The sequence below is a fragment of the Fringilla coelebs genome, assembly GCF_963513975.1.
Source record: "Fringilla coelebs genome assembly, chromosome: 1".
NCBI classification, from domain to species: Eukaryota; Metazoa; Chordata; class Aves; order Passeriformes; family Fringillidae; genus Fringilla; species Fringilla coelebs.
In genome coordinates, this window is record NC_140028.1 from 92,375,227 (window position 1) to 92,393,855 (window position 18,629).

The 18,629-nt window shown below is 37.5% G+C and overlaps 1 protein-coding gene across 1 annotated transcript in view; it reads left to right on the forward strand.

The window, feature by feature from the left end:
• Positions 1-18,629, forward strand: part of CDKAL1 (CDKAL1 threonylcarbamoyladenosine tRNA methylthiotransferase) — a 378,616-nt gene that overhangs the window by 274,468 nt on the left and 85,519 nt on the right. Inside the window, exon 13 of the mRNA XM_084207700.1 lies at positions 16,174-16,236. Coding sequence (XP_084063826.1) covers positions 16,174-16,236 — 63 coding nt within the window. The remainder of the gene's footprint in view (positions 1-16,173; positions 16,237-18,629) is intronic.

Here is an 18,629-nt window from a genome sequence, read left to right on the forward strand (position 1 = left end):
AATATTAAATTCACTTCTTCTTGACACTGTCCTTATGGACTGCTTATTTACTTCCTTCAGCCTGCAGTTTAAAGAGCATTAATAAAACTGCATCTAACCAACCCTCCTTCCCTCCTTCCCTCCTTCCCTCCTTCCCTCCTTCCCTCCTTCCCTCCTTCCCTCCTTCCCTCCTTCCCTCCTTCCCTCCTTCCCTCCTTCCCTCCTTCCCTCCTTCCCTCCTTCCCTCCTTCCCTCCTTCCCTCCTTCCCTCCTTCCCTCCTTCCCTCCTTCCCTCCTTCCCTCCTTCCCTCCTTCCCTCCTTCCCTCCTTCCCTCCTTCCCTCCTTCCCTCCTTCCCTCCTTCCCTCCTTCCCTCCTTCCCTCCTTCCCTCCTTCCCTCCTTCCCTCCTTCCCTCCTTCCCTCCTTCCCTCCTTCCCTCCTTCCCTCCTTCCCTCCTTCCCTCCTTCCCTCCTTCCCTCCTTCCCTCCTTCCCTCCTTCCCTCCTTCCCTCCTTCCCTCCTTCCCTCCTTCCCTCCTTCCCTCCTTCCCTCCTTCCCTCCTTCCCTCCTTCCCTCCTTCCCTCCTTCCCTCCTTCCCTCCTTCCCTCCTTCCCTCCTTCCCTCCTTCCCTCCTTCCCTCCTTCCCTCCTTCCCTCCTTCCCTCCTTCCCTCCTTCCCTCCCTCCCTCCCTCCCTCCCTCCCTCCCTCCCGTCTCATCTGAAGTTCCAAACTGTTTTTATAAAGAAGGTGCATGGCTATTGATTGTATTTTGCTAGATATAAATAGCTATTTATAAGTAATAATGATAGCAATCATATCAGATGGCATGGTTTGATCTATTTCAAAAAATTGAATTTGTTTTTTTTGTAATCTGAATCTCAAAACAGGAAAGTATACAAGATTGATGCCTGTAGTAATTCAGCTCATTACTGTATCATTTTTGCGGGCATAAATAACATTTATATTTCCTTTCAGTGTAAGAATGAAAGTCAGCCAGCAATGTAAATCAATTTAAATGAAAAACCTATTTCTTTCAATTTATGTATCCTGGTACACCAACACAAAGTCAAAACAATATATTGGAACTTGTATTCCTTTGCTTGTGTCTGAAAGCTAAACAGAGTATCTCTGTTTACTCTCAGTATGTACCATGAATTCCATAGGATGTGTCAGCTGCTGGAGACATAAAATAAGATTATATCTGGCTTCTTCAGTTTGCTGTTTAGTGTAGTGCAGCTTGAGCAATTTTTTCATTTATTATAGACTATCCATAATGGGAAATTGTAAGTTTTCAAATATAAATGCCTTGCTGTATAAGTAGTCTCCTTGGTGCACCCAACTCACATGGTTGCATTATTTGTCTTAGTCTCAAATGAGACTAAGATATTTTGATACATGAAAAAAGGTTCAGAAATGTAATTTTTGGAAGGTAGGAAGTTTAAAAATCAAAACATTAGTTTGTGTTTCAGGTTTGTACTCCAATGCACAAGTTCTTAAGCATGCCGTTTTCATAGGAGGTGCAGAGAGCTTAAGTTGATTTACTCACTTCTGTTTAACTGGGTACTCATGGGAAGACAATCTGTGAAGAGATAAATTATTAAAAGAACATTAGCTGTTCTGTAGTTAGAAGTACTACTTGGAAAATGGTAATTGTCAATTTAACCCAGTTTTACATTCTTTCTTCTTATTTGTAGCACTAGTACTTATTGCTTTCAGTGAAATAGAACCTTCAAAGAAGATGGGGCCTCTAATCCAGGGCTGATGAAAATCTGTAATTAATAGATTTTGTTTCTCTTTTTTTTTTTTTCTCCCTGTAGTCCTTCAAAATTCCTGTGTTATGAGATCCTTTGTTCTTTTATCTCTTAGTAGAAATGGAGAGCAACTAGTCAAACAGAGCAGGAAGAGCTTGTGCTAATCTCCTGTGTTTTATATTCACAATACTTCTAGACAGCAGCTGATGGTCTTTCCTGCATTACCAGAAATGGACAGGCATTTTATTTGTTATTCCTTGCTTAGAGTAACTTATGTTTCTCTGCTAGGAAAAGGAAGTAGCACACAACCATCCACGTTATGCATTCTGACCCTTTCATCTTTTAATGAAATATTATCCATGTTAATGAATGCATTTTATTGCATTTGCATTGGGTAAGAAAGAGCACATGCACTGCCATACAGCTGGTCTGTGCAAGTGCCTCAGCTTGCTTTGGATCACCAGTCTGCCCTTGGGAGCTTGGTGCTTCCACAAGGTGTTCATAACAGCATCCACTGCAGTGGATCTTTTGGTAACATTTCTTTATGGGAAAAGAATTTTGTCTGTACAGATGTTTTTTAAGCATCTGTTTAAAAACAGATGTTGAATCAGTGAGCAAGGTATTTGACAACTCTTATTGTTCTTTTCTTCTTTGTTCCGTTTTTCTGAAGGCTGAATTTATTTGCTATGTCATTTCAGTTTTTATATACTTCTGCAGTGGACAAATCCATTGCTAGTTGCAAACTGCTCCACTTTAGTGAGTTCCTCTTCAGCAACTCTGACTCAAAATGGCTTTGGTGATTCTGCCCAAGTATCACAGCTACAATAATAACATACTTGTCATGTCAGTTCCTTTTAGATTAGCTTTTTGGAAGACTTTACCACCTCTAGAGAAAATCTGTAGAGTATGAAGCATAGTAATGTTTAGTACTTTTTTATTTTTAGTGGATGGTTTTGATGATGATCTTAAATATAATTGTCTTTTGGGAGAAAATCCTCATTTGAGATTATCCGAATAGAAAAAACAATCAGTAGGTCAACATGGAATCATCCCTTCACATAGATAATTTATCACTGAAAGCCTTACAGGCACCAATATTTTGCTAAAAGGGCAGATGACACTAATCCAGATGGACATTTCTGCCACCATAAGTTCAGAAAAGACAGCTAAGGCTGCAGGCCTTTCTTATTTCTCCTGGAGAAAAAATGTCCATGGAGAATCAGACATCTGTCTGAGTGGTCTTGTCATTTAATAACCATCAATTAGATTATGCTTACCACAAATACTCTTTCACTTTAGAGAAACATTAAAACAAACCTAGGCATGAATTTTTTTTTTTTTTTTTTAAGCAGCAATTACGGTAATGCTGACTCATGTGCATGGAAAATGAGCTGAGATGTTGTCCAGAACTTAAATGCTACCCAATTTTTTTTTTCTTTCCTTTGCCCCCATTTTATCCACCCTCTGCTAAATGCACTGTTTCAGAGATGAGTCTGGATGCTCCTTATGTCCAGTGGGTTGAAAATTCTCACTCTGAAACATGTTAATGATGAAATGCTATTTTGTGTCTTGTTACTGCTGCTATTATTGTTATTATGTATCTGAATTTTTCAATTTCCTTGCTGTGTTTGCTTGTAAAAGTGATAATGCAGATAACTGCATAACTCAAATTACAGATTCTAGTTGAACTAGTAATAAGCAATGTAAGAGAACGTGACTCAGATGTGTTGGTAGGGAACTCATATTTAGCTGCATTGCAAAGGATCAGAGTAATTCTAAGTGTGAAAGTTACTTTTTTCCTCTAAAATTAAGAGCATGTAATGCCTTACACTTCTGATAACTTCTCTGGTCTCTTTTTTTCGAGGCAGCTATTACTCATGTGGGGACTTTTCTCTGTTGTGATTTGGTCCATCACAATTTCTGAAACATTAGGGGAGATTATCGTCTCAGGGTCAACTTGACTTCTGTCACTTGAAAAAGACAGGAGGAAATAGTAATTTTGAAAATAAGGATCTTAGCAAGGTACAATTATGTTGATCTCTACTGAGAATAGGACATGGTAGTGGTTTTGAGAGCAGTAATGTGACTGCAGATTACACTGCTATTAACTGCAGTGTGGATTCTAATATTTCTGTATATATTTTCAATGGTGTAAAAAATTCAGTTTCAATTATATATTCACTTTCTCTTTCCTTCTCTCTTTCTTTATATCACCAAATAATTACATTGCTTCGAGCTAGAAAATTTTGTCAGTCAACTATTGAACATTTCCTTTAATGCTTCTGAAGTGTCTTATTAATTTTTTTCTCTCTGTATTAGTTGTATTAAGTACTGTGCTTACTAAACTGAGGTGAATAACCAATTTACAAACTTCATAGCTGTCCTGCTTTTGGCTGGAATAGAGTTAATTTTCTTCCTAGTAGCTGGTATGGTGCTGTGTTTTGGATTTAATATGAGAATCATGTTGATACCACTACATGATATTTCTAGTTGCTGTTAAGTAGTGTTTATAGCAAGTCAAGGACTTCTCAGCTCCTCATGCCCTGCCAGCAAGAAGGCTGGAGGGGCACAAGAAGCTGGGAGGCTGCACAGCTGGGACGGTTGCCCCAAGCTGGCCAAAGGAGTATTCCATACCATGTGGCGTCATGCTGAGTATACAGAGCTGGCTGGAGGCAGCTGCTGCAGCTGCTCAGTCACCCTGAAGAGTTAGAAAACTAACAGACTGTTAGTACACTCACCATTATTAGGAGAAATAAATATGAGTGATCAGACCTTGTATCCCACTCCATTTAATCAAACCATCCTTAGATCTGTTCTCATATCTCCCAATTACAGGAGGCAGTACATAATGCACTAAGAGATTTTTTCCATAAGGATTGTATAATACAATATGCACCTCACTGCTGTCTGCCAGACAAGTTGTAGTTGGTCATTTCTGTGGGAGCAGAAATTCTCTGGTCTTTATTCTACAATGGCTACTTATTTTTGTTAGACTGTGCTTTACTTTTACTTCCCTCTAGGAGGTCTCCAAGAAGTTTCATGACAACCTTTCATAACTGAGTGGCTGCAGATGCACCGTATCTCTCTTTGATTAGAATTCTGCAAGGCACTAGAAATAGGCATTCTTGAGTGCCAGTAGATACAGTGTGATGTTTACCTCCTTTGCTGGATGGATGGATACAGGTTTTGTAGTTCTGATTCTCTGCACACAAACAGCTGAATCTTCTTTGGAAACTCATGTGCTCTTACCTATTCAAAAGTCATGATTTTCCAAATGTTGCCAAACTGTCCCAGTGTCACTGAAAAATAATCCCTCACTCCTGTGTCAGGCAATATTAGCTGTCCTCTGCTTCAGCACTTTTTTAACTTTAGGTATCTGGACAGCAAATGGACTAGCATTGCTTGTGCAAGGGGCACCTTTAGCCATGTTCAGAGCTCTAAAGGAAAGGAGCAGAAGTGGACCTTGTAGGTGTCCCATCAAAGAAAAGGCTGGTAAGCTACCTGTTAAGCAGAGACAGTGAGGAAAGATGACAATTGAGGGCCACTCTTGCCTTTGATCATATGTTTCAGGCTTTAGTGTGGGTAGTGATGGGGCACAAGGTGCTTGGGGAGGCCAGGGTCAAAGATAAAGCAAGGAAAGAATTTGTGTGCTGTTCTGTATGGATTTAGAAATAACTTGATAAGGTTTCATGTGATACATGACAGAACCAATGGCACTATTAAGCACTTGAAGGTTGAGAGAGTGCAGCTTTGGGTGGACTTGATTAGTTAATGCAATTTAAATGCCCAGACAGGAAGGTACCATCTCATCTCTAATTCTCACAGACATAGCAGAATCAATAATACTTTTTGCATCAGAATAATGGCGGCCAATCCAAAAATCATGCAATGGAATTATGTAGGGATAGTCTTCCAAAGTTAAAGAGGAATGCTGTGGAGATCACAAGGTGGGAGAAAAGAAAAGTAAGTAGAAAAAAAACCAATGCCACTTATTCAGCAGTACTGTTACTCCAGGGTATGGTCACTATGAGCTCCCCTGTTAAGTGCTGTGACGAACTGACATTACATGCCCCAGGAACTGGATGCAGCTGTGATAACTGCTCCTGGTGTACCAAAGGTCCTTGGCCCCTGACACACATCTCCCCTCCCCAACACATGCAACAACGCATGGTGTAACATGCAGAATGTTCTTTGTGTGTAAGAGAAGCCAAGATTAATGTCTGAGTTTGACTGCTGAACCTCTGTTGGTTCAGCAATTTGTTTTTCAGCACTACACTTTTATTTGCTGTTTGCTATTCTGCTAGAATAAAAACCTGAGTGAATATTTTCATGACAGCTTTGGGACTAGGGTGTTAAAAATGTGAAGGCTGGAGGAAAATGTGGCGCATGAAGAAAAAAAAATATATAATTCTTCATATTTTTCACTGAACTGCTCTAGTATTCCAAGCTAACATTTCCCATCAAGTTGCTTTCTAGTAGTTTTATTTACATCCATGTTCGTTTATGATTTTTATGAGAAAAACATGTGAGGTACTGCAGAAAGCCCTACAAACCATTGATAGCTATGAATTCTCTCATCTGCAAATCCAGTTATTCTTTGATGGGGTTTATTTTGATTGGTGTGTCTGTTGGTTAGTGCCATATCAACTTTGGTTCCTTTTGTTACCTTCTAGATTAGAAAGTAACAAGGTAACTTAGAAATAGTTTTGGATTATTTCCTCCCTGGTTTTTTTGCCAGTAACTCTATAAAATGGTTGACTTTTGAAAGTCTTGTTCTTCCTTTCCTCTGTTTAGAAGATGGCCAAAACATTTGACTGCTTTTATGCTGTATCATTAAATCTACCCTAGTGCTCACCCTTCAGTATGTAGCCAGAACTTCAAGTTTTTGCAATGAATTCAAAGGAGCATAATTACCTGAGAATAGGGGGTTTGTGGTTAGATAAAACTGCTAAACAGAATTTTATGAATGTTTAAAGACCATTTTATTTTAGAGCTAGAATCAGCTCATGCTCAAACCACCTTAAGTTATTTGACCAGGCGCTGAAATGAAAGTCTGTTTTTGTTGTTGTGGGAGTCAGTTGAGCTGCTAAATAGGTTGAAGCCTTTTTGAGAGCTATAAATGATCTGCCTATGGAACTGCTGAAAATTCAGTTCATAGCTGAATCTGGGGAATGAGTTAAATTGCATGGTAACAGCTGGACAGTGCGGAGTCAGACCCCTAAGAAAGGACAAAAGTATTTTTACTCTAGCCTGGAGCTGTGGCTCTTAAGTCTTACACTGGTGTAGAATAGAAGGCTTGTGCTTTCAAGGAGCACAACTGTGTTGCTTGAGAAAAAAAGTCAAAATTCAAAGTAGGATTGCAAATACACTTAGGAAACCAGCTTAGTTGGTGTTCTACTTTTTTTAATTTTGGTGGTTTTTTGTTTGGGTTTTTTTTTTTTTTTTACAGCAGAAACTGGTTGGAATGAAAATTACCAGCAGCTTCGTCATAAACTTTATCCAAGTTGAAAATTTGAGCATCTTAAAGTGAAGCATGGCTATGAGTTCATTCTAGGCCATGTTGTTAAGAAAAATAATTGGAAAATAAAATATGGAGAATATACATAAGGAGAAAGACAGGGAGTTCTTCCTAAACTTCATTGTCAGGCCAGAAAGAGTTAGAGAATTTGCAAGAATCATGAAGCTACTGTTAACATCATGTAACTTTGTGGACTGATGCTTGCAGCCATGTTGTATAAAAAAATAGTTTTGGAAAGTGCAGTCCTCCAAGATTTGTAGTGGCCATAAGCATTCATTACCCATCCTCCTTCCCCTGTGAGCCTGTCTGAAAACCTTGATGGAATTTTAGTTGCAAGGAAGCTGAAATAGCATCAAGAGTTTTGAACACCACATGCTCCTGAGCTGGATAGAAGGAAAGGAAGATACTCTCAGAGATAAGGTAGAATAGCCTTTGATTTTATTAGAGTAAACAGTTTTATCTCCAATCTACTCTTTATTTTTCTGTCTTGTTCATTGCCTCATAATGAAGTGGAAGAACCATGGAAGAAGTCTTTACTGTGCCTTTTTGCAATTTTGGTAATTTTTGCTTGAATTATATTTAGGTAACTTAATGTAAAACTGAAACAAAATACTATTTTTCAATTTTGAATTTTAATTCACTTAATAATTCAGACTGCTCAGAACTACAGTGCCAGCAGCTGTAGTAATTAGTAACAACTTATTCCCTGAAACTGGGTATAGGCATCAGAACAGAAAATTTTCAAACTTCCAGACATCTTCAAATAAGAATGTGGTTTAGGTGTAATTTTTGTAACTTAACACAGACAGCAAATTAATTTGTATCATGGAGGCAACTAAGCTTGTCCATCATTTGTAAATAATGTAACATTTATCATGGCCCATACAACGTGCTTTGGAATGAAAGGACACTGCAATATCCTGAGGTGGGTTCTTGGTGATCCTTTCTTGAACTTCATCTTGTCTTTGATAATCCTTCTGTCTTTGAGTGCACTCCCTCAAAGCCATTGCAGTCGATCAGGTCAGTGAGTGCTCTGGAACTTTTATCTTCCACTGTTTTCATTGCTGTACCTGCACCTCTGGTCATTGGGCTAAAAATCTTGGAACTTGGAATTCCTGAAAACCTGGCAGTAGAGTGGAGGACTGAATAATAGAGGGAGATAAAACAGTCAGAGGAGTTTTTTGTGTCTAGTGAATTCAGGTGTTGTAGTTGGTCTCTCTCACACAACAAGCACTTGAGCACTGCTCCTCACAGTTTGTACCACACTGTGCCCTCTTCAGCACTTCTCTTTCTGTTCTCCTTGGAAGACTGGAAAACTTGATGCTTTCCAGGCTTCTTGTGTGTGGTACAGCACACAGATAACCTCACCAGATCATAAAAAGGAAAAGAGTGCCCTGCAGACAGGTCTGTCCTGGGCCTAGGTATGTCCTGGGCTTAACACTTCTGTAGATACAGATACATAGATATTTAAAATTACATTTCATTACTAAGATGTAGTTTGCAGTTCATTTTTGTTTATATTCTTGTGTAACTGGCTGCAATAACTAGACATATTCAAAAACAGTCTATCCCTTTAGTGACCAATCACTTTATTTCTGATTTAGTGTCAATCTGATTTGAAATATGGCTGATACCCCAGGCCAAGATTCAGCTAGATATTTTTTTCTACAAATTGTTTTGACCTAAGCAGTCTTCCTAATCAGTTATAGTGGCATCCTTAGGAAATACCCACCTCATACCTCATATATAAACTGTGAAATTTCTACATGAATTTCAGATATAAAAATCTGTCTGAAGTGAGACGGAGCCTTTTACAAACTATACTAACTTTGTGGACCCTCAAAATGAACAAGTGCTGAAGGGTTTTTCTGAAATAAATAATTGCTTTGTAAAAGTCTTCAGAATAAATTTTGCATAATTTATAGAATCATTGAATTGTAGAATATCCTAAGTTGGAAGGTTATTGAGTCCAACTTCTGGCCCTGTGCAGGGCATCACAAGGATCACACCCAGTGCCTGAGAGCATTGTCCAAATATGTCTTGAACTCTGTCAGGCTTGGTGCTGTGACCTCTTCCCTGGGGAGCCTGTTCCAGTGCCCAACCACTCTCTGGGTGAAGAACCTTTTTCCTGATATCCAACCTAAACCAGCCCTGACTCAGGGTCATTTCCTCAAGTGCTGTCAGTGGTCACCAGAAAGGGAGATCAGTGCCTGCCCCTCCTCTTCCTCTCACAAGGAAAATGTTGACTGCAATGTCTGCCCTCTGTCTCCTCCGGGCTGAACAGCCCAAGTGCCCTCAGCTGCTCCTCACACAGCTTCCCCTCAAGGCCTTCCCCATCCCCATGGCCCTCCCTTGGACACTCTCTGACAGTTCCATGTCCTTTTTACACTGTGGCACCAGAGCTGCCCCCAGCCCTGGAGGTGAGGCCGCCCCAGCCCGAGCAGAGCAGGACAATCCCCTCCCTTGCCCAGCTGGCCGTGCTGTGCCTGGTGCCCCCAGGACAGGGGTGGCCCTCCTGGCTGCCAGGGCACTGCTGGCTCTGATTCACCTTGACATCGACCAGGAACCCTCATCCACAGTGCTGCTCTCCAGCCTCTCATTCTTCAGTCCATACATCCAGGTGTGCCCCATCCCAGGTGCAGAATTCAGCACTTTGACCTTGTTAAATTTCACATGATTGGTGATTACCTATCTCTCTAATAAAAGTGACAGGAATAGCAAGCTTTAATCATAAGATAAATTAAAATGTCTCAAATTTACCAGAAGGAATAAAATTCAGCAACATTTGTGAAATATATGGGTTTGAAGTGTCTGTATTACATAGCTAATATATGGGAGGTAAAAAGGAGGAAATTGCCATGCACATGATTTAATTGAAAATGTATCCTTCAACAAATTATTTTCAGATAGGTTGACAGATGTTCTTGTGAAGATCCTAGCTGTTTTTTGAACATGTCTCTAATTTTCCATAAATCAGAATCTCTACATAAAATGTAAAATAGACTAAACCATAATAATTTGTGTTGCTATAATCCTGAAGACAGTATTCCTTTAAGGTTTGCATTAATTTATAGTATTAATGATCAGTAAATCCGTGTGAAGTTTTATATATTTTGCTCTTTCAGACAATAAATACATTGCATGGAGTCATAGAACCATGCCATTTTTTTTTAAAGAATCATTGGGTGTAAAAAAAAAAGTATATCAAATATGAATTATGAATTATCTACAGTTCTGTTGTTAATTGGAGCTGGGGAAAAAAGTCCACTATCCTGTAACATTGAGGTGAACTGGTGAATAACACACTATACACTAAATGATATTTTCTATGCATGGGTCAAAAATTATTAGAAAGTTATTTCTTCAGGCAAGCTGAATATATGTGTGGGTCAGTAGCTGAAGTAGAACTGTGAGTCTATTTTAACATAGAGGTCAAAAAGACTAGCTACTCCTCAAATTATCTTCTATGCTTTATTATAGATGGGATCAGAAAGGCAGGAATAATGTCAGTAGAGGCGAGTTAGTGGTAGGAAGCAGAGAACTTGTCAGGCCTGTATTGTCACTTCTATTCTTTCAGAGCTTACAGAGCATGGATGCAAGTGCAGAAGGAACACCAGGTATGATTTTATCAAGAAATCTGGCTGGGGCACAATGTCTTTTTCAGGATCATTTCGAACAGGGTGATGCATTGAATAACAGAGGTCAAAGAGAATGGTTCAGTGGTTTCTGATCACTTTTTTAAAAGCTGTTTTGCAGACCAAAAAGCAATCTGCAAACTTTGATAGCATGGTGGTTCCAGTGGCTTGACTCATATCTCTGTTGTGGTTATAGGTACACAGATTTAATACTTTGTGGATTGAATCTCCAAGCAAGGCTTTTAAATGTACCTCAGTTGGAGTAGTTGCTGTCTCTCCCTCTGGTGTTTTACCAAGTAATTCTGTGGAGATTAGTTAGTTCAGGGGGTGTCTTTGGGTAGGGTGCTACCTGCTTCATTCTAATTTAGAAGAGTTCTGAGTTTGGAACTACCCCAGGCCTTTGTAGTTTTGAGATCACAGATGTAACCTATAGGAAAAGAAAGACACAGCTTTTTTACTGATCAGAAAATGGATGTTACTGAAGTCAGAGAATGCCATAACACAAAATGTGTTAGTAAGTGCTGCTTCAGAAAAGAAAGATCCAGTCTCATGGTTTTGTGAGTGTCCGTCTTTCTGGAGCCTCTGTGCTTTCAGTTATACTGGGGAGGGAAACTGTGAATACACTTGAAAAGCTAATTCATTTTTTTCCCAAAGTGTATCAAAATTGTAGTTAAATTTTTCCCTGATTCACTAAGTTTAATATGACTTTAAATGAAGTAATTCATTTAAAGTCGTATTAGATCCTACATAAGAAGGTAAAGTGTTTTTCCAGACTCGCTGAAAGAAAAACTGAATATTTCTATTGGTTGTTAGCATGCTCAAGGATAGGGGTGGGATGCTTTATAAACTCTGAATTAAATAAGATTCCTGTGGTAAAATAAAATTGTTTTTAATTCTGATCAGCAGTACGTAAAAGAGAAATGGGAGAGATGATTCGTGAGGGAACAGAACTGAAATAAAGACATTAATCTGATTGCCTTGACACATGCTATTATTCACTGTACTCATGGAGAAAGAGTATTTGAACAGAAACAGATGCATGTTCTTGTTACTGAAGGTAGCCCTGTATATTGGAATGATTTTAAATCATGTGAGCAAGAAAACAAAGACAAGAGAACTTTGCTGGTAATATATTGATGTAGAGACTTTGAGCGAAACTGCTGGAATCTGCAGATCAGTCACAGTATTAGGCTGGAATTAATAAGAACTTTGAAGGTGAAAATAGGCTTTATAAAACTGAAAGTTGAGTCTAAAGGAAAGTAGCAATACCTTCATGTTGGGAGTAATTTTGTCCCTTTTATTCCTAGGTGAAAATCTGAGAATATTCAATTTAAGTAGCTTCTAAGTAATCTATAAAATAAATACCTCAGTGATATTGTAGTTCTCCTTCACAATAAACATTGCAGACCTATGGCACCATGCTTGAAAAGAAAACAAACAAGTTTTGGGCTACATTAAAATCATCTGAAAGACAGGTAATTATCACCTGAATATGAAAAGAGGATCATGAGATAAGTGCAATATACATGTGTGAGCCTACAATGTTTGGCATTTGTTATAACTATTCCATTTGTAAAATTATTTTTCTAAAGTATATTCTAATTATAAAAATTTATTATTAGGATACCCCTACTTTTACCCTATTTTCACACAATTATTTGCAAAAAAAAAAAATTCTAAGGTAGTCAGCACAAAAATCTATGCTGGTTTACTTGTGCAGAAAATATTTTAAATGGTTTTAGGTTCCTTCTGTGCTACAGAGTTTGTTGGGGGTTTTTTGTTGGTTGATTAATTTTTCTGCATTCTGTTGTTCTTTAAGTGAAATTTCATCACTTCTACATTATCCTACAAAAGTAGAATAATAATCCACAGTATAGTCCATGTAAGGCATTAGAAAAGTTTTATTATTGCTAAAAAGCGGTGCACTAAAAAAACCAGTAAAAACAGCAAAGTCACTAACTCAGCTTTATTGGTGTATAGTCCCAGGCTGTTGTCGAAGGAACCTTTATTGTTACTTTACTTTAAACATATAATATGCATATTGGATGACCAGTATCCCTTTAATAAATTCCAGTAATCAAAAATCTGAGGCCCAGCAAAATGAGAGAGGGAAAGGAAATCAACAGAGCAAAGTGTGTGTTACTTGCATTGCATATCTGCTTGCAGGATGGGGGAAATAATGAAATTGTGGTAATGTGTTGCTTCCTCTCTACTAACATTGTCTGTGGGTTCTGTCCTCAGAAATGTCATTAGTTGATGTTGGTTTCTGGTTCTTATTTTTATAAGTATCTTGGACACTACCTGTCTTCTCAGAAGTTAATTACTTAGGTGCATTTTAGTAACAAGCTTGAAATAACTCACTTAGAGAAAATATTGATTTATTTAAGGAAAACCTTCCATCCTGGCATACTTATGTGTACAAGCATATATGGTTTTACAGTACTTAACTCAGTCCTGCAGCAGCATCATTTTAATTCATTCTTCATCAGATGTTCACATACTTTTCCTTGTAAAGATATAAGAAGTGTCTCCTTTTAATCTCCTATATAATGTGGTATTTTTACAACTTTTTAAAACAGACAACTGAAAATTTGTTTTTACAGTCATATGCATATATTTTTTAAGTGGCTCACATCAGTATATGATCTGAATTTCTGTCTTTACCTATCTCCTCTCCCTGAATTTGTTTCTTCAATTGCTGCAAACTAAGGACTATCTATTACTGTATGGCAGGCCTGATAGGAGTACAGGAATAAGCTATGAGTCTGATGTTGCTATCAGACACCTGGAAGGTCTTTTCATGCTAATTTGGAAAGAAAATATAATTTTTTTCAGAAATAATTAGAATATATCCTCTGTAGGTCTGTGAGCATGTCTGAAAGCAACAGTGCTGCTGCACGTGGTGCAGTATGATAAGATAGTACAGTTGCCTAAGTTCAGAGGGGGTTTTTGAGTGCTTTTTATGATGTGATTTGGGCAGCATTATTGGTGCAGAACAAAGGGCTGGAGAATCAGATCACTGAAGAAAAAGAGCAGGGAAATAGAAGTTATTATATTGGTCAAAGGGTACTTTAAAGGGATGTTGGACTAAGCTGAGGGAGCAAAAATAGGGGTATGAAGCTATATTAAGGGAAGAAATTCTGAGTAGATGTGTGCAGATGGATAAGATACTGAATAGTCCCCTGGAGGTGATGAAGGAAAAGGAGCTTTTGGACTCCTTGTTTTCCACTGTAGCCTCTAGACATGGAGAGGCCTGCTTTACCTGCTGCTCTGTACTGCACAAAGGTGAGCTGTGAACCATGCTGCTTCTTTATTTCAAAAACTTATTATTCATATCAAGTGACTCATGCCAGCTGTAGGAGTTGAAGGGATTACCATTGGAGCAGCATGAATTCCTTGTCCTGTGTGTGTGTTTTGAAATACTACGTATTTTTGAGTTTTAGAGATCTGAGTTCAAGTGCACTCTTTGTTGTAGAAAGCAGCTATCACTAAGCAACCTTAACTCTGTGCTTATGACATTTTTATCTCTATATATTTAGATTCTATACAAAACAGTTATATGCTATTTAGATTTAGTTCAGCTAAGCCCATGGGGCATCCTGGGAATTTTGGGGCATTTCTTCATCTGCATCTTGAGAAGTTTCATTGCATGTTTTTCTCTGTTAGGAATTTCCAGCATTTCCCCAGTCAGGAGAGTTTTGTACAAAAAAATAAAGCTTTTGTTGAAAGAGAGGAAAGAAACCATAATTTTCTATAACAACAAAAAGTTGAAGACTGTGTCAGTGTGTTGTGTAAGGGAAGCCATCTTCACTCTTTGTCTAGCTGAATATGTAACCAGCATTTTGGTGAGAGTCTGAGGGTGAAAGATGGGTGGTTTTCCATCATATCATTTTACTGAGGGTTATTAAAGTAATTGCAGTCAAAATTAATACAAGAGAAATAGTCTTGAGTAACAATGAGCAAGACTTGGACTTTTTCTAGATTTTGTAGGGTTTTCTTCCTAGAAAGATTAGTAGGGTTTCCATAACCCAAACTCAAGCACTTTTGTCTTCTTCTTGCATGATGCTACATTTAATTAAGTTTTTTCAAACAATCTTTTTAGTAATCATTTATGTATCTCTTTTTAATTTTTATCACATTTGTCAAAATTATTTTTTTAGTATTTTAAGTACTTTGATTGTCTACAGTTGTACTACCAGAAAAGAAATCATTGTAAGTTGCTGAATGTGTCAGTGAAAATAAAAACTATGTAAAGAAAGAAATGCATAGTTCATGTTGCATGATCAAAAGTTACTAAATTGCCCTATAGTTTCCAGAAGTTAAAATAAATTCTGCAGTCATGCAGCTGTCTATTTAGTTCCCACCATGCTGGAAACATAAACAGATCTTTCCAGCTTACCTGTAAAACTACTTTCACAGAAATAATGGCTAAATAAGACTGGAACAGACTACAGGCAAGGAGTTCTTGCAGTTATCTCTTTACACGTTTTCCAACATGCAATGCCTTGCCTTCCCCAGCTATGAGATAAGTAAACGCCGATTTTGACATAATAAAACTTTGAACTGATTTGTGACTCATCCCTGCATTAAAGACAAAGGATGTTTTTCTCCTCTTCCTGCCCACCCTCCATAGGACACAGCTGAGAAATTCTATTTAACAGCAGCTGAAATTACTGAAAGCTCTTTGGCTAAATTCAGTAGGAGTTGGATCAAGCGGGTTTTGTCTTTGAACTATGCTCCGAACAGAAGAATTCTTTTTCTTTGCCTTGGCATTAAATGAGATATCACCTATTAACTTTCCACAATCAAAGCGCTGAGAGTATTAGCATCAAAAGAAATCGACAAATAATAAATGATTCTTCTTCAAACTGACTTCCTTTACACCTGATCTTCTATAAGGCAATACTGCATGTACATGCTACAATAGTAGACAAGTCTTTACAAGATTGTAGCCTGATCTCTCAGTTTTATCTGTATTCTAAAATATTATTTATGATATATTGTGCAAAAATTAAACCTAATCTGAATTGTTTACACATTCCACTGAGGTTCCACACATGAGTGTTTATTATTTATTAAGGATATTTTCCTTAATATTGTTAATATATATGTTAATTATTTCCTGTAATATTTAATATCCTTAATCTGCATGCACTGCTCTTCATAACTACAATTTCATTAACAAAGTGGGGAGAGAATGTGTTTGTACCTGCATACAGCTTTTAAATCAGTAGCTTCTCTTTCTCCTTTAACTTTTCTAATATGGCTTATTTATTAATAATCCTTTACAGAAAAAACAGAGAACGAAGGATCTGTCCCAGCTGTTTCATTCATACAATCCATATGATCATAAGGTAAGAAAAAAATATACTATCTGAGTTTGTTGTTAAGAAAAATTCCAAACATTTATGGTAACTATATTTCTTGTTTAATGCAAAATTGAGGAGAAATGATAAAATTGAAAGCGTTGAGCATGTTACTTAAATTCTGTTGTCACATAAATGTTTCTTTGTTTCTTTAAGCCAAGCTTGAAAAGGTGCATTTTCTGATTTGTGAAACCAATGACTCGCATTAACCTCATAGACGTATAATTTATAGACTGGCACTAAATCCTGCAAAGTGACCACATGTGGTATTGGATTCCCCTCCTTTTTTTCCTCTGTGTTTAGGAACTGTGTTACCCTGGAGTATGTTGCTTAGCCTGTTGTGTCAATTAGGCCCTGAGATACATGATACTAATGAATTATCTATTGATCACAAAAGCATCATTCAAAGAGGCTGCTGCGTGAACAGCCTGGTGGTTGTCTAGGGGAAGAACTCAAAACACACATCATCATTATAACTTGTTTGTAACAACTGGGAAAAAAAAGAAGGTCCTTTCTCATTGCAATAATGAAGAGATAAATAAATAATAAAGTTGTTAGAAGAAGATTTTGGAGAGCCAAGAGACAGAGATCACAGTATTTCTGTGCTATAGCTATGTCGTGGGGTTCTTCTAGACGTTGTACAGAGGAGAACATTAAGCAGCAGATTGATGGAATGTCAAGTAGGTTTCTAAATATTTTCATGGAGTTCCTCCTATCTTTGATGCTTCTGTGGGCATATACTTTTAACAAGTACACAAAACCCTTTAAAAATTTGTCACCAGTATGAGATATCTGTCTTTGCTGCTTCTGTTTTGAGAAGCGTGAGTGATTTTGCATTAAGACAAACAAAGATTTGAGACATTTCTGTTGTTGTTGTTGTTTAGATATTGCAAAGGAAACTTCTGAATTCTGTCTCTTCCTGGCCATGTAGCAAATACATTGGAAAAACCAGCTAGGTTTTATATTTGGGAGAAGGTGGCAGAAGTATGTGTGTGCATCTATCTCTTTGTAAGAACACATGCACATATATGTAATATATGTGTAACTAAACATATGTCAGTGAGAACCATGGTGTGTAAATGAATGGATTAAATTTATCAGGCAGGTTGTTGCTGGGAGAGATCTGTAGTTAGTGGCCAATTGAAAATTTACTTTAAAAATACATTGGAAAACAGTAATTATATTCCATAGCTTTAATAATTGTACCTAATTTCAAGTTAAATTCATCTCTGCTTAGTACTTCTTTTATAAATAGTCTCACATTATTTATGAATATTGGTGAAGCTGATATTAATGGCCTGTGGAAATGGCCTTAACGGAGAAACATGAAGAATAAAGAAAACTGTGTGATAAGATTTTGAATGGGATTGTTGCCCTTTTGAATTGAAGCATTTTAAGTTAAATGCAATAGTAAGTCAATTAAGATCTAATAAGGAGATGCAACTGGTGAACAAGAAACTTTGATATTCCTCTCCATGTCTTAATTTTCCTGTACAAAATACTTTTTATTCATAGTACAAGGAAATTCCATTATTCTTTTATTAGCACTTTTAATGGAACTTGGCCATTTGTAACTCCTGCTGTCTTCCTGCTCATATCCTTTGTGGCATTATATCAAAGTATTCTCAAATGATTTTGGCTGCAGTTGTGAGGACTTCTGCACTCTTTACAAATTAGTCATCGCACAATGTGGAATGGAATATAAATGCTTAAATATATTCACTTTTGATCTTTGTTTTAGGACCTTTAGTCTATTACTAAAAGTAGTACAATTGTTTGATGGGTGATTTTTGTACCCCCACTCTTTTGTTGCTTCCAAGCATATTCTGTCTATATATCTGAGAGTACAAGTGCAGGGAAAAGGACAAGTGAAAGTTTGTATTAAAGTTATGGCCTTTCCATATTTTCCATTTGACAGTGAAGGTTTTCCTTCTCCTGACTACTTCCTGTTTGTAGGCTGCAACAAGCTGACTGCAGATTTCTTGCTCTGTGCTTTTAATTTCCACCTCAGCTTCCAATTTCACAAGCTTTGCAGTCTAGGGAGAGGGCTTTTAATTTTTGTATTGAATCTAACATTAGTTGGAAATACAGTTATTTCTAGTGGAGGTGTGTATTAGCTTTGCTCTAGTTCTGTTTTGTTTGGTTTACGTGGCCAAAGGATTTGAGGGCAGGGCAGGGGCACATGTTGTTTGCTATTTTGTAGATTATTTTCAGGAAGTGTAAAAAGGAGATTCCACTATGACTTTGTGAAAGAGTTGGTGATGCAGGATCATGGTATGAATGATTTGAATTAGTGGCTTCCAGGATTATTTCTTTGTTGATTAAGTGATTTTTCTCTGAGAATTCTAAAATAGAAAAAAAACTTTAAGGGTAAGTTGGTG